The sequence below is a fragment of the Phocoena phocoena genome, chromosome 1, assembly GCF_963924675.1.
Source record: "Phocoena phocoena chromosome 1, mPhoPho1.1, whole genome shotgun sequence".
In the NCBI taxonomy this organism is placed as follows: domain Eukaryota; kingdom Metazoa; phylum Chordata; class Mammalia; order Artiodactyla; family Phocoenidae; genus Phocoena; species Phocoena phocoena.
The window spans coordinates 16,130,003-16,145,141 of record NC_089219.1 but is presented as its reverse complement, the minus strand read 5'-3'; the positions used below and the strand labels follow the sequence as shown (position 1 = coordinate 16,145,141).

Genomic DNA, 15,139 nt, shown 5'->3' with positions numbered 1-15,139 from the left:
TCACCATCTTAAAGACCCCTCTTTAAAAAGAAAAGAAAAAGAGAAAAGAAACAAAAGTTTCTATTTTTAATATGAGCCAGCAGCGACTACAGTTTGTTCTGTTGCTTACAGTTACCCATAGGATTAAGACTATTGTCATTACAAATGAAAAACTCAATAGCCAATGGTGACTAGTGCAAAATAGACTAGGGTACTTTCCCACTAACTTTTTTTTTTTTAATATATGTGTAATTTTATAAGGTACTCCTCTTGCTCATAGAAAATTCTCTTTTGACTGGAACATTCCAAATATATAAAGTTTCAACTTTTATTTTAGAGCCTTAGAAATGGGGCCTTTCTGTGGAACAGTGATAAGACAGGTACTACTGTACTAAGGTTAATTTTTTAACGTGGCCCTTCTCTCCCATTTCCTTCAAAAGTGTCATGAAGAAACATCTCACTTCTACCCGCCCCCCCCCCACTTTAATACCACCTGGGTGGTATTAACCTATTCTTGAAGCTTGATGTCCGTAGTAGAGGTTTGATCTGTGTTCTTTTCATAGTTGGAAAACTGAAAATGTAAGACATCAGTTTCTTTGAAGAGAAAATGTTCTGCAAGAACAGTAGCTGCCATTATCATCATTCTGAAAAACTATTTTACAGTGGTTGTTAGCAGATATAATGGCTAGCTAACACACTTTAATCGTACAGGTCATGGAGAGCTCATTAAGTTGTATTGAATAACTTCAAAATATGTTAAGGTACTTTTCATTACTTAAATAATAGGTATACATTTTAGCTTCTAAGGTAAATTCTTGATAGAGCTGTCTTCAGTCATCTCCTACATTGTGGCTTGTGACCCACTGCAATTCCTTGAAAATTTTTTATATTAAGTAATGGCAGTGGAGGAAATAATTCCAAATCTCTTGCATATGCTATTGTGGGTAACTTAAATTCTGAGTATGAGGGTTTGTTTCTTAGTTCATCTTCAGTCTGGATAACCCATGATAATGAGCTAACGGAAGGAAGGCTCAAACAACTGAAGGAAAATATGTATTTTAGCTTATTAAATGTTTCAAGTAAAATCCTTGTAAGGTTTGCATTCAAAACTGCTCACTAAATATTTTCTGTTAACTGTTAAAGAGGCTGGTTAACATTTCAGTAGTTAATGTGTAGGTAGCCAGTACATGACTCTACGGGCCGGAATAATTCCTCTGTTCTTTTTAGTAAAATTACCTTGGAAGCCCCGTTTTGCTCTGATGAAGAACTATTTGATCTTAGAGATTTTGTATTTAAAATTTGTTGGGTGAAAAAGCTTTTTCTTCCATTCTAAGTTAGTGAAAGTAAGAGTTGGAATATGTATTACCTGCTTTCAAGTACTCTGTGATTTAGCTAAGAAGTTAGGTTTTCTTTGGCTTTTATTCTCAATATCAGATAGCAGTAGGTACATGTATACAGTCTTGTGCTGTTGTGTATAAATAGTAATTGAGAGATTTGACTTCTTTTACTCTTTTTTTCTTCTTGAGCTTATAATAGTACCGCTTTGATTACTAATGTTACAGAATGATGTTCTTTACTACTGTTGGCTTTCATATGCCTGGTATTAAACATTACTAGTTAATTGAATTTAAATATATATAATTATTTACATATATTTATATATCATAAATATATTATATATATATTTATATATGCTTATATATTTAGAATAGATAAATTTTAATCTTTAACTCCAAGAAACAAAGGAAGATACTGAAATTTCCATTTCATGTGTGAGATATCCATTTAACTTAAGTAAATTTGAAATCCATCCTATTACATTCTTTATTTTCTGCTGGACATTATAATTACCTCCTGGCTATTTCTTGTAATGTAAAAGCATTTCTCATTCCCTCTAGTTATATCACTTGCATAAGCATAGTTGACTTTTCATATGTTTGTCTTAATATAACCACTTAGTGTTTCAAACTTTCTTTTGCTTTATTTTAGGGTTTAAAAAAATTCCTATCAGAGAAGCACCTTTATGTGCCTAACAGCTTAGCTGTTTCTCTCCCAGCTGATAAATGGCAAACTATTTCTGGTAGAGGTGTTAACCTCTTGACTCTCAGTACCTGTCTGTCACTGTCCTGCAGCAAAGCTTTGACTGTTTGTGTTTTTTTTTTCTTGTGGGTTTTATTTCTTTTGGCATAATGTGTGACATTTTGGTTTTTGTTGTGGTGTTTCTGACTCTTTGTGCCTTTCCTTTTGTGTTTGTTTTCCCTCCTTTTCTCAGTTTGCAGCGGGGCCTCGACCTGCCCATCATCAGGTACTGTACCCTTGCCCCTTCACTATTACCCTTAACTAATAGGTGGGGGCTTTAGTAGTTTCTGACTCTTAGAATGCTGCCATTCCATGGACCCACTCAAACCAGTCTTTTCCGGAGTAGCTTCGGTCTGAGGTAATGCACTTCTTTTTGTATTTCACAGCATTTTGTTATTAACAAACCAATTTCCTTCTGTTTATTACACAGTTTAAAAATAATAGAGTTTTTTTACTTTCCAAAAAGTAATTGCTCTGAATTTAGAGGACCTTGAAAATGTTTAGATATATTAAGCCATTACAGATTTTGTGGATACCTGTATTAAGTTTAACTGAATGGAATAGGCAACATTCTAAGGGTTTTCTGTTAACATCCTGATGTAACTTGTATTGATGTGTATAAAATAGCATAAGTATTTCTAAAACCACTTAATCTCAGTTACTAACTTAGACCTAATAACAGATTCATTAACAATAATATACATTCATTTGCTGCATAGAATTATCTTTATTCTTAGGATATATAGAAAATAGATACCTTATTTAGTTTTAATATTTTTAGCCTATTTGTTCTTTTAAATGAAGTAATTGTATAAATTAAAATTTCAAAAATGTATATGCAGACACTAGTTTATTTAGCAGGAATATACTAGAAGGGATGGTTTGGGAGAAAGAAAAAGACTTGCAGAGTTTTTTCCCCAAAGTGTTCTGAAACATTTTCTCATTCTGTAGTAGAAAGAGCCTACTAAATTCTAAATCTGATAGATCTGGGTTTATATTACCAGTCTACTGTGTAACCTACCAGCTGAGTTAAGCAGTTCTTTTTCTGAGCCTCAGTTTCCTCATATGTAAAATGGGGTAAATACCCTTTACATCACAGATAATATATGTAAGTCAGCTACCATAAAATAAGCAGCCAGGAAGGGTTGGCTGTTTTTAATATCGTCATGCAACTTGGTATGGTTTGATAAAATGAGAGGAATATTACCAGCGTTTACCTGTGGTATCATATTTAGAATTCTTATTACTGAGTAAATGGTTATTGTTTAATTGAAGCCTTTCATTATGTAGCAGTGATTTAATACAAAGCTCTACTTCTCAAAATACAGTCTTTCCAATTTGGACGATGTAAAAGCCAAGCAGATTCTGAGGTGTTAAAGACATTTTGCAGGAGAACTCAGAGGTGGTTGTATGAAGTAGATGGCAATTCTTTGGATTTGATAAAGAAAACTCAGGGGTATCTTTTACTTGATAGAGATAGCATAGTTAAAATACTTTAAGAGCTTGGACTTTGATGTCAGCTAGACCTAGATTTAACTCTTCCTTATTAACTGGATGTTCTTGGGCAATCTACTTACTGCTCTCAGCCTTAGTTTTCTCATCTGTAAAATGGGGGCAGTATCAATACCATCTCAGGACTAATGTGAAGAGTAAATGAGATAATACAAATAAAATGATTAGCAGAGTGACATATACTACGAATCTAGGGGATAAGATTACTAATAATTAAAAAAATAGATAATCTCTGAGGTAAAAAGATTGATTATACATTTTTTTGGTAACAGATCTAGTCAAGGGCCATAAAAAAGGCAGGGTTAGCATTTCAGTCAGGGGTAAAGCTAGTTACTCCTGACAGAAAGTTGGAAGATCTCTGTTCAAGAAGCAGAGTAAAAAGAAACTAGTCATTCAGTAAAAAGGTCTCTGAGCTCCTTCGTATAAGGCTGTTTCTATTACTTGGGTTCAGTTGCAGTGGTCCTCAGGTAGGGAAGTTGTATTTAAGCCTTTATATATTGTCATCTTTGGGAAAATCTGTTTGTTTGTTTTTTTAAGAATACCAGGTGTGCCTTTTTAAAAAAAATTTATTTATTTAAATTTATTTATTTTTGGCTGTGTTGGGTGTTCGTTGCTGTGCGAGTACTTTCTCTAGTTGTGGCAAGCGGGGGCCACTCTTCATCGCGGTGCGCAGGCCTCTCACTATCGCGTCCTCTCTTGTTGCGGAGCACAGGCTCCAGACACGCAGGCTCAATAGTTGTGGCTCACAGGCCTAGTTGCTCTGTGGCATGTGGGATCCTCCCAGACCAGGGCTCGAACCCGTGTCCCCCGCATTGGCAGGCAGATTCTCAACCACTGCGCCACCAGGGAAGCCCGGGAAAATCTATTTTTTAAAACTTTCTTCTGAGCCTAAAGGTTTGTGATACATTTTGTCTTTATTTAATTCCAACAACCAAGGTAAACTGTAAGAAATCTTCCTGAGAAAAGGTTAATTTCTATGCTGAAATCATTTTTCATGTGTAATATGTCTCAAAGAAAAGTATTGGCAGATGATCCTTCATTTATTTGTAGGATGGTGCATGTGAAATTACAGCATGTTTCAACCATTAAAAAAGGAGAACTCGATATGCATATATATTTATTATTTATCTATTAGCAAGAAACCCACACTAGTTTTTTGGGGGTTTTTTTTGCGGTATGCCGGCCTCTCACTGTTGTGGCCTCTCCCGTTGCGGAGCACAGGCTCCGGACGCGCAGGCTCAGCGGCCCTGGCTCATGGGCCCAGCCGCTCCACGGCATGTGGGATCCTCCCGGACCGGGGCACAAACCCGTGTCCCCTGCATCGGCAGGCGGACTCTCAACCACTGCGCCACCAGGGAAGCCCCCCACACTAGTTCTTGAAGATGGGTTCTTGAGATGCAGCATAAATCCAGAGCATTGCTTTTGGATACAAAAACTTCGGGTAGCTGGCCGCTTTTACTCTGGTATTCTTCCTTCCTAAGTACAATTAAAATTCTTTTCCTTATACCTCACAGAATTAAGTGAGTAAGGAAATACATAACCTTGGCTCCGGCTGCTGCAGTAGTAGCTACCTTGGAGAAATAGAGAAGGGGAGAGTGTGGTTGAAGTGACACTGCTGAGCAGCATGTAGTTGAACCAGTGTTGTGGAACAGCATGGAGTACACTGTTACGAAGAATTTGCTGTCTTGTATCCATGAACGTAGGAGCTGGTTCAGCTTATTTCCCTGTGGAGTTGGTATTGGCATTTTGGATGGAATAACCGGTTATGAAAAACTGCCCTGTATGTTGCAGTTCCTTTAGCAACTTTTGGGCCATACATGCCAGTGGAATTCCCCCAGTGACGATTTAAAAAAACAAAACAAAGTAGACCTTCCTACATTTCCAGATACACTCTGTGGAGGTGATGCTATTTCCCATTTAAGAATCCCTGGCCGAAGTCTGTATTTAAGAGATCTTCTCCTCAAACCTAAGCCAAATAGAGACCTAAACCCTAAGAGGTTCATGGAGAAGCATGGATTCATGCTCATAATACAAAATAAGACATATAGAGGCTTGCATAATGAAAGCAATACAGTTGATAACAAAAGTTGAGTGGTATACAGAAAATACATTTTTTAAGGGAAAACATCTTTGTCCTGGGATATTTTTAGTTTGTTGTGATTAAGACTCAAAGTTGAAGGCCCAAATGGTTTTTTCACCTACGGCTGTTTGCTTTGGCCAGAAGGAATTAAATCAAGGGTTAGAGTTAGTCTTGACTAGTTAGAATTAGTGAATAGATTTCTCATTTCTCCTTTATTACATTATTCATCAGTGACTACCTTTCCAATCATATGTCCTTTCATGCTTTGATCTTACTTTTTTTACAAAATAATTTGATGCTGGATGATGTTTCCTATGATTGATGATTCTAAAGTCCCATAGTAAATACATAACTTCTCATGGATGTTTAGTAACCATTGGTTCTAGAAACTGTTGACTGAATATAATGCACGAGGTGAGTGTTGTGAGTTCAGTTTTATTTGGGGAAAAATGAGGACTGTAGCCTGGGAGACAGCATCTCAGATAGCTCTGAGAAACTCCTCCAAAGAGGTAGAGGGGGGGAAGGTCAGTTATATATGTGATTTTGGTGAAGGAGGAGTACATGTAATCAAGCACACATTTTTTTGCAGAAGGTTGCTGCTAGTCTCGTGGGGGTTACTGCTAGTCACGAGGAGCAGACGTCACCATGAATGATTTTAGTGCTTTTCTAGATTTGAGGAGATGCAAGTATTGGGCTCATAAAATCTTCTGAAAATATCTATCTAAAGGCCTGTTCTGCCAGTTTTTCCCCAGAGCACAGAGGGCCTCATTCCTGATCTCCACCCTGAACTCCTTTCAGTGTGTGTTGAAGGTCAGCGGCTGCAGCAGCTTGTGATTTAATCCTGGTAGAGGCAGATGACAGGTGCCAATTTTTAGTTGGCAAAATGATGCAAAAAAAAAAAAAATCAGTAGTTATTTAGATGAGCTATTTGAAGGTAATTGCTTGGGAAAAGAAAACTAATAATCTAGAACCTATATATTTTTTCTTTGTAAAATGAAGTTATCAGAATTGAAATGAGACAAATAACAAGATTTTGGATGGTAAACATTTTTAGTTTCATACAACCAAGAAACTGCTACAGGATGTGTATGTTTCTTGGAACTGCTTTTATTTAGATGATCTTTATGTGTGGCCAACCAGGGCTCTTTTTGAGTCCCTCAAGTCAGGGATATCAAGTTCTAATTAGTATTATGTCAGCCACATCATCTTCCTGGTACAATTAATTTTTGGCTTTTGCAGGGTTTCTTTAGATTAATAAGGATGTTCTATTCTTTTTGCATTTTATAATCTGAAGAGAGCTTTAGCTTAGAATACAGTTTTCTTCAAAGGTAAAAGAAAGTAGTCCTAAGTTATTTTATATGCAGAACACTCTTGGCTTTAGAAATGTGTCAACTATTTTTATTCTGATATTTGAAAATCCCAAGGTAATTAGAAACTGAAAGAACAGAATGTACACCCAGAATTAAAACAAGTGACTTGGTATAATGTAGATCTGGCTTGTGTTACTAACTTCATGTCTTTGGTCATTGAAGTTTGTGTAATTGTGGTTTAAAGTTACTTATGTTCCTGTCCTTATTTTACTTTTGGATTTCACAAGAAATAGCAAACGTTGGTTACACTCTATGGCTGAATAGTCTTTGCGTTATGAGGAAAACCAGGGAATTGGTATTTTAAAGTGTTTGTGGAACAAAAACATTTTGCAGTATGTTGATATGTGATTTTAGGTCACATAATGTTCAAATTAATTGGATTTAGCTTAAACAAATAATAAGCTTCATTAAAAAACAGTGTTTGGCATCAAGGAGTATGTTACCTGGGGCAAGCATTGAAACTATGCATGTTTTCCTATTGTAGTTTGGTTCTTTCTGCAAAAAGATTTAAAAAAAAGAAACAGCTGGCTTATGTTTATCCCCTCCCTCCAATTATGACCTCTAAAGGTTTCTGTTCTCCAAGTTGTGCTGTTACATTTGAAGTCCTAGTCCTTGGTAGAGAAATATTTGTATTGCTCTAGACACTTTCTTAGATGTGGAAAATAAAATAAATGAAGGCTTTGGGCTTGCCTCTGGGGCCAGACCTGGCATATCAGGACCTGGCATTTAATGGATAGGAAATCTGGCCAAGCATCTATGCAGTCTCATCACCAGAACTCTTGTATTTTTCAGAGCTTGATGTAGGCCAGTGATGGGCAGTTTTATCTGGTGCCTTTCTCACAAGGAGTTGTAGGATTGCAGCAGAGACAGTGAAGAAAATATAGGCTGGGGGTTGGCATAACTGGGATTCAGTCTAACCTTTTCTGCAGACTAACCTTGGACTTCAGCTTTCTTATCTGTGAAATGGATAAAATATGCTTACAAATGATGTTATATTGAGGTGTTATAATAACAATGTTTCCTAAGGGTATTGTGGCGAATAAAAGTACCAGCCTGTCACAGTGCCTGACACATAATAGGCCCTTGATAAGTGTCAGTTTCCTTTAGCAGTGAGACAGCCTACCTTTCCCCTTTCCCAAGCTATTTTTACCTATGAATGAAGTGTTCTCCAAGGATGCTTGTTTCCCAGACTCTGCATTATGATCTGATAGAACACTTTCTTCTTCCTGACAGAATCCTTAAGGGTTTCTTTCCTCCATCTGACATAATCCTCTATGGTAACACTGTCTAACAGAACTTTCTGTGATGAAGAAACTCTTCTGTATCTGTGCTGTTCACTGTAGTAGCTACTAGCCACGTGTAACTATTGAGTGCTTGAATTGTGCATTGTGGCTGAAGAACTGAATTTTAAATTAAATTTAATTTAAGTAACTAAATGTGGCTAGTGGCTACCTGTTGGACAGTTCAGCTATAGGGCTTACATTTCCTAATTCTTAGTGAAACTAAATTATGTGATAATATGTGTTACATGCAGGAAAACAAAGAATTTTACATGAATAACCTTCATTATAAATTGTTGTAAGTCAGCAGAATATCTGATTGATACTTGAATGATATCCCATTATATGGACTCTTTACTACTTGTCCCTTTCTAACTTGTCAGAAAATCATAGCACTGACATTTTTCTTAAGTACTTAATTTTTTTTTAAAGATATTAACCTAAAAAAATTTTTTTAATTAATTTATTTTTGGCTGCATTGGGTCTTCTCTAGCTGCTGTGCGCGGGCTTTCTCTAGTTTTGGCGAGCGGGAGCTGCTCTTCGTTGCGGTGTGCGGGCTTCTCATTGCAGTGGCTTCTCTTGTTGCAGAGCACAGGCTCTAGGAGTGCGGGCTTCAGTAGTTGTGGCGCACGGGCTTAGTTGGTCTGCGGCATGTGGGATCTTCCCAGACCAGGGCTCGAACTCGTGTCCCCTGCATTGGCAGGCAGGTTCTTAACCACTGTGCCACCAGGGAAGTCCCAACCTAACAAATTCTTAATTGAGATTCTTACTGTTTACCCCTCCAGTAGGTTGAACTATATCTGCAAAAAGCTGGGGATTTCAGAAACATATTTTTCATATGGTTTTTATTGCTTTGCAAATTAATAAGTACTCAGTGGTTTTTGACATAGGAGGAACTAATGTGATTGAATAAGATTTTTCCTGGTTACTGAAAATGAATAGGTGTTTTTCAAAGAATTTCTGGTTATTATATAGTTTTTTAGAGATATTTTTGTCTTTTGATGATTCGAGAGAGCGAAGTCATGAGAAAATGATATATTCTAATTAATAGCATCTGGGTAATTCCCTGGTGGTCCAGTGGTTAGGACTAGGTGCTTTCACTGCCAGGGCCTGGATTCAATCCCTGGTTGGGGAACTAAGATCCTGCAGGCTGCACAGCATGGCCAAAAAAAAAAAAAAAAAAAAAAAATTAACAGCATCTTCAAAAAGCATTTATTACCATTGTTATTGGCCAGGAAACTTTGGTAAAGCTGTAATTACTATGTCTTTAGAAGGATTTTCCAAGAGGTAACTTTTTCCTTCTTGCTTCTAGAGTGTTTCTGTGAAGGTCAGCAATCTTAAGTACCCTATAAATTCACCCTATGTTTTAAATGTATCCTAGCCCTTTGGAGCTACCCAAAGTACCACCTCAAATGAGGGCTGTCATCTTCCTCTGCTGTTTTCCTGGCATACTAGTGGACCATTGAAAGATAAAAGACTAAACAGATTGAAATCCAGTTTTGAGATGATACGTTGTACAAGGTTCTTTTCTCCTTACCTGTCCCGTTTCAGCATCTTTTATCAGTGACTTGGATTAATGCCGTGCCTGTCAAATTTGCCGATGGTCATGTAGTTTTGATATCGCATGATGTATTTAGAATCCAAAAAAAAAATCTGTGTAATCTGAAATGATGGGTTGAAATTAGCTAGATAAATTTTCAAAGGAATAAAACACTAGATTCCTATATGAACTTCAAAACACAACTATAAGAGTACACACAGAAATGAAGAGCATGACTTACTGCCAGGTTATATATAAAGAATATTAAAGAATTTTAGATGATTGTAACTCAGTACTAATTGGTAGTAAAATGTGGTTGACAAAAGAGCTCCTGTGATCCTGTGATTCTTGTTCATTAATGGAAACAGAGTTGGCCAGAATAAAAGAGATATATTGTTTCTTTACTCAGCAACAGATATTTATTGAATGAGGGCCTGGTATGGTCTGGGCAGACCTGGATATTTAGGTTTGGCTCTCTACTTTGAGAACTTTGAACAGTGGGAGAAGATTGAGAAAAAAGAGTTAGCTGGTTAGGGAATTTAAAAATCTTGGTTGGAGGGAGGGGGGATGGAGGGTGGTGATTGGCTTGGAACAAAAAATGGTGATGTGTAAGTTGGCAGTGATGGCAGTCTTCAGATAACTCAGAGGTTTGTCACTCCTGGAGAGGAAGGATTTGACTTTGATGTGATTTTGGGGGGATAGATGTCAGACCAGAGGGTAGATGATACAGAGGGATAGACTTGGAGCCAGTAGAAGGAGAGACTCTTGCAGTGTCAGAACTCCATTTAACAATGAAATGGAACTGTGTCCTGAGTTGCTAAAGTCTCATAACCTCAAAGCATGTCATATAAGAGATTCAAACTTTAGGTATATGGTTAGACTAAATGGCCTGTACTGTCCTTCCAAAACAGGATAGTTTGATTCTTTTAATGATTCTTCAGTACTCAGTGGAGAGGAAGAAGGATTCAGAAGCATTGCAAGCAGTTTGGGAAAGCCTGTTCACATCCACACACTCTTTTCAATAAGCTGTGGTTTGCTGCCATGCCTACCGACTATTAAATCTAATTCTGTATTTACAATTGAATGGTTAGGAGGGAGTACAAAAAAGAGAATCCATTTCTTTTTATTTCTTTGCATGTCCAACCGTTACACCTTTTCTAGTCCTGGAGATATTAGAACCTCGTGTGTGTGCGTGTTTGTGTGAGTGAGAGTGAGTGAGTGAGTGAGAGAGAGAGAGAGAGAGAGAGAGAGATGGTGTACTTTATAAAGGGAAAGACAAGCTCCAAATAGCCTTTCATAGTAAAAATCTTAGTGCAGTGAAGTTGAGTAAAAGTAGGCCTCTTAATTGTACCAAGGATAAAAAAGCATATGAACAAGTTTCAGTTACTCCAAGGGAGATAGAGAATTAGAATCTTGTAGGTAGGAGAAATTTGTTTTCCTGAATGATAAACATGAATTTCATGAGGTGACTGATGGAGTGTTTTTCTTACCAGAAATCAATTACGATTGAGGGATCTGCTACCCATCAGTGTAGTTAGATAAACGTCCTGCCACATCCCTTCAGCCTTTGAAAAGAAAAGATTTCTTCTGACTCATGTCACTTGTTTGAAATTATGAGGAGTGTTCCATTTCATGAGAGTTAGAGTGTGTAACAGTTAAAAGTACAGGCCCAGAACCTGAATGTGTTTAAGTTACACATGGCAGACCTTTAGGAAGTTACTTAATCTCCCTGTCCCTCAATTTCCCCATATGTCTAATGGTGGTGTTAAAAATAGTACCTGCCTTAGAGGTTTGTTGTGAGGATAACTTAATATATTGATACATGTGGAGTGCTTAGAGTGGTACCCAGTAGCTTAAAGTACTATATGAATCTTCATTGTTGTTATTTAGTGTTCCTGTTTAATACAAGTTTCTACTTAGCTTCAAAGCTGAAATCTTAGTTTATATTAAAAAAAATATGGTATGTCCACATAACCACAAATTTTGTGTTTTACTGGCTTGGCTGTATGTTGACATTAAGAGTATCATTAGAAACGTTTGTTTGTTTCTCTTTCAGAGCAGCTTAAGTAAACAGTCTTATCCTATTCAGAAATCTCCTTGAATAAAATGTAATCTCAGTTATTCTAGACAGGCTGGTTAAAAATTCCAGCAGAGCAGTTGGAAAATAGTGGTGAGAGAAGTATTTATGGGAAAACTTTACCCATGTCTATTTTTCTTGTTCTGCATAAGTTAATGGACTAGTTTCCTCTCTCTCTCTCCCCCTCACCTCCCCGTAACACCATGTGTCTTAAGGCAATAAGTACTCTGACAAAATTTGTTGGTAATATAACCACAGTGGATCATCACCTGTATCGGTTTGATACTCTCCTTGTCTTGCCTGCCCTCTAGAGTTCATGGAAAAGATTCTTACAGAATTAATCTTTTTATCCACTGTGGCTCACATCTAGTAGTGCTCAGTAAGTTGAGCCAGGTGAATGACCCTCCTTTCCTTGAGTCCTGTAACAGTTTTGTGGCTCCTGTGTTATATACACCGAGTTATAAAAATGGTTAAGTTCATTCCTGAAATGTGTTCACAGCTCACATTGATGAATAATAGATTCTGTCTGCTATGTAATTAGGAGAAGTGAAGTCTAGCCTGGAAAGTTTACTAGTCCAGTGTTCCTGGTTGCAAATGACAGAAATTCTTGTGTCTGTCACCAAAACTGTGTCCGTGGAGATAACTTGAAGACTATTGCTGTCATTGTGACCCAGCCCAGGATCCTACGTTATCACCCTTGCCTCTTGTATTTTCTTTTCCTCTTCACCAACTACTCTCTGTAGTTTCCCCCATCTGGTTTCCCCATTCACTCCATTCTCCTGCTATACCTTACTGTCTGTTGCTTTTCTGTGACTTACTCTCTTTAGGGCTTTCTTTCCCTTGGGGTATGAGGGCTGAATGGGGATGAGCCTTGGGCACTGGATCCCAATTCTTCCAATTCAGCACAAGATGACAAGTTACTTCCTACCACCTGTGGGTAGCTTGATGCTTAAGAGTAGGATATGATAAGACCTGAGTGGGCCCAAAGGTCAAACTTGCAGTTATTTGGACCAATAGCAACACTCATGTCTGGAATTGTGAGACAACTCAAGAGACTTTGGAGCTAGACAGCATTTTTAGAGTATTGCTATATTTCCCCATTTTAAAGCTATAAGTGGCCTCTTATATACCTGGTTAACTGAAAAGAGCAAGTTTCTGTCATGTGGAGCCTGGCAAAAGTTGAAAGGTTTAGGTATTTCTTAGGACTTTTGCAAACTTAAAAGTAACAAATGGCACTTCTACTGTTAACTCTCATCTCCGTTGAAGATGGAGAGCAGATCATAGAGACGCTTAATAACTTATGCTGAGTCATATCATGGGGGAGAGCCAAGAGTAGGAATCAGTAGATCCAATGGTACTTGTCCACTAAGCATACATTTCCTTTCAAGCTGTTAATACTTTTGGCTACTATTAGAGTATTTTTGCCACTGGATTTATTTACTTTTGATTAAATGTCATTCGATTCTTCCGTTTCTTGTGCCCTTGAATTCTCAAGTAGAGAATTGTCATTCTGATTTTCTAATCTTCTTTCTTCTCCTATTATTACTAAATAGAAAGATATTTTTGTTGAGCTGCATGCTATGTCCTACCCCTTCCTACTGATCTATAAGCTTTTCCATTGGCTTTCTTTCTGTTTCCTGCTGCTTTCTTGCTTCATAATTGAAGGGAGGATTCAGACCCATCCAGGTAACAAACTACTGGTTCTGCATGGCCTCTTTATTTCTATATTCTCTTATTATTATTATTAGAGTGAGATTGATTGTCTGCTGATGAATACACGCATTCACGGTGGGAATTTACTATTGGTATATTGTTTCAAGGCTTTTAAGCCTGCAGCGAAAACCATAAACAACCACAAGTACCGGTTACCATTTGAAAGATTTGAGATGTGCTCCTTCCAGACCATTCTCAAGCCTGTCTAGATTTTCCACTTTTATTGCAAACTATTTGAGAAAGCAAAATTGGGTTCAGTTTAGTATGAGATTGCCACTGTTTGCAAAATGAAGGCTTTTCGTATCATGTGACAATTAGCGTGTGACAACCCTACAGATGGTTTTAGTTTAATTTGACCTTGATAAACTGAGATGAAGATTTTTATGTCCAGCAAGATTTATTGTTATTCTAAATACTTTATAAATGACTTGAATGGTAGTTTTTTACGGGACTACTTTAATTTTTAATAAGTTGATAATGAGCTATCTACTCTTTATGAAAGAAGCAATGCTTTTATACAACAGAACAACTTTTAGAGCGATACCAACTATCCCTTTTGTTATATTTTACCACACATTTTAAAATTAATAATTTGTGGTGTGGAATTTTTAGCTTAAATTAGCTGAGATTTCATTTTAAAAGTGAGGCTGCCCTACTGTTTTCAAATGAGTGACAGCATTGACCAAAGCGTGAATCGGTGTGGCTGTGCCTCGTGTGGAATGCTTTTTGTGAACCCAGATATAGGCAATTAAGTCTCTCTTTATGTATGTTGTATTTCTAATTCAAGTTGATAAGACTTTTATAAGTGGAAAAAAGGAGAAAGCTCAAGATAGTAAAATTTATATACTGCCCTTTGTAAAAAATACATATATATATTTTTTTCTCCCCTCCTCAGTTTTTCCAGAGGCCTCAAATACAGCCTCCTAGAGCTACCATCCCGAGCAGCAGTCCTTCCATTCGTCCTGGTGCACAGACACCCACTGCAGTGTATCAGGCCAATCAGCACATCATGATGGTTAACCACCTGCCCATGCCGTACCCAGTGCCCCAGGGTCCTCAGTACTGTATACCACAGGTAAAGTAATCTCTCAGATCCGTGTGGTCCATCAGCAGAGTGGGGATTAAGTCAGATTCTCATCAGAGGGAACAGGGAGGGTGGCTGGTAGCTTTGGTTTTTAGTGATGTGTGAACTTTTCTGTTGGATATAAGTCTAAGCCATTTTGTCATTTTTCATAATATCATAAGGAGATATTTCTTCATCTCTTAAAATTTTCTAAGATGATAGAGAAGTTGTTTTTGTATCCTAGCTTTCTCCCAATCCCTTACCCACAGCCAGCTGCTCTAAAATAGAGTCTGTAACTACCTGTTCCAGTAATACCATTCAGTGTCATTGAAAGCGATCAGCCTGAAATAATTTTACAATGAGCTGATGTCCGCCTGTGCCCTGATTTGCTGTGTGGCTTTACCTAAGGCGCACCTTTTCTTTCATCCTCATTACATCTTTTTTTT

General features: G+C 37.4%; 1 protein-coding gene across 8 annotated transcripts in view; it reads left to right on the top strand.

Annotated features, from left to right (window-relative positions):
- Positions 1-15,139, top strand: part of EIF4G3 (eukaryotic translation initiation factor 4 gamma 3) — a 370,135-nt gene that overhangs the window by 188,112 nt on the left and 166,884 nt on the right. For 3 of the 8 annotated variants that reach the window (XM_065893997.1, XM_065894016.1, XM_065894006.1), the window contains exon 1: positions 14,532-14,705. In XM_065893997.1, coding sequence (XP_065750069.1) covers positions 14,640-14,705 — 66 coding nt within the window. In that variant the 5' untranslated portion in view covers positions 14,532-14,639. Of the gene's footprint in view, positions 1-2,251; positions 2,285-13,582; positions 13,604-14,525; positions 14,706-15,139 lie in introns of those variants that run through there. The other 5 variants (XM_065893968.1, XM_065893949.1, XM_065893959.1 and 2 more) reach the window with 4 other exon arrangements.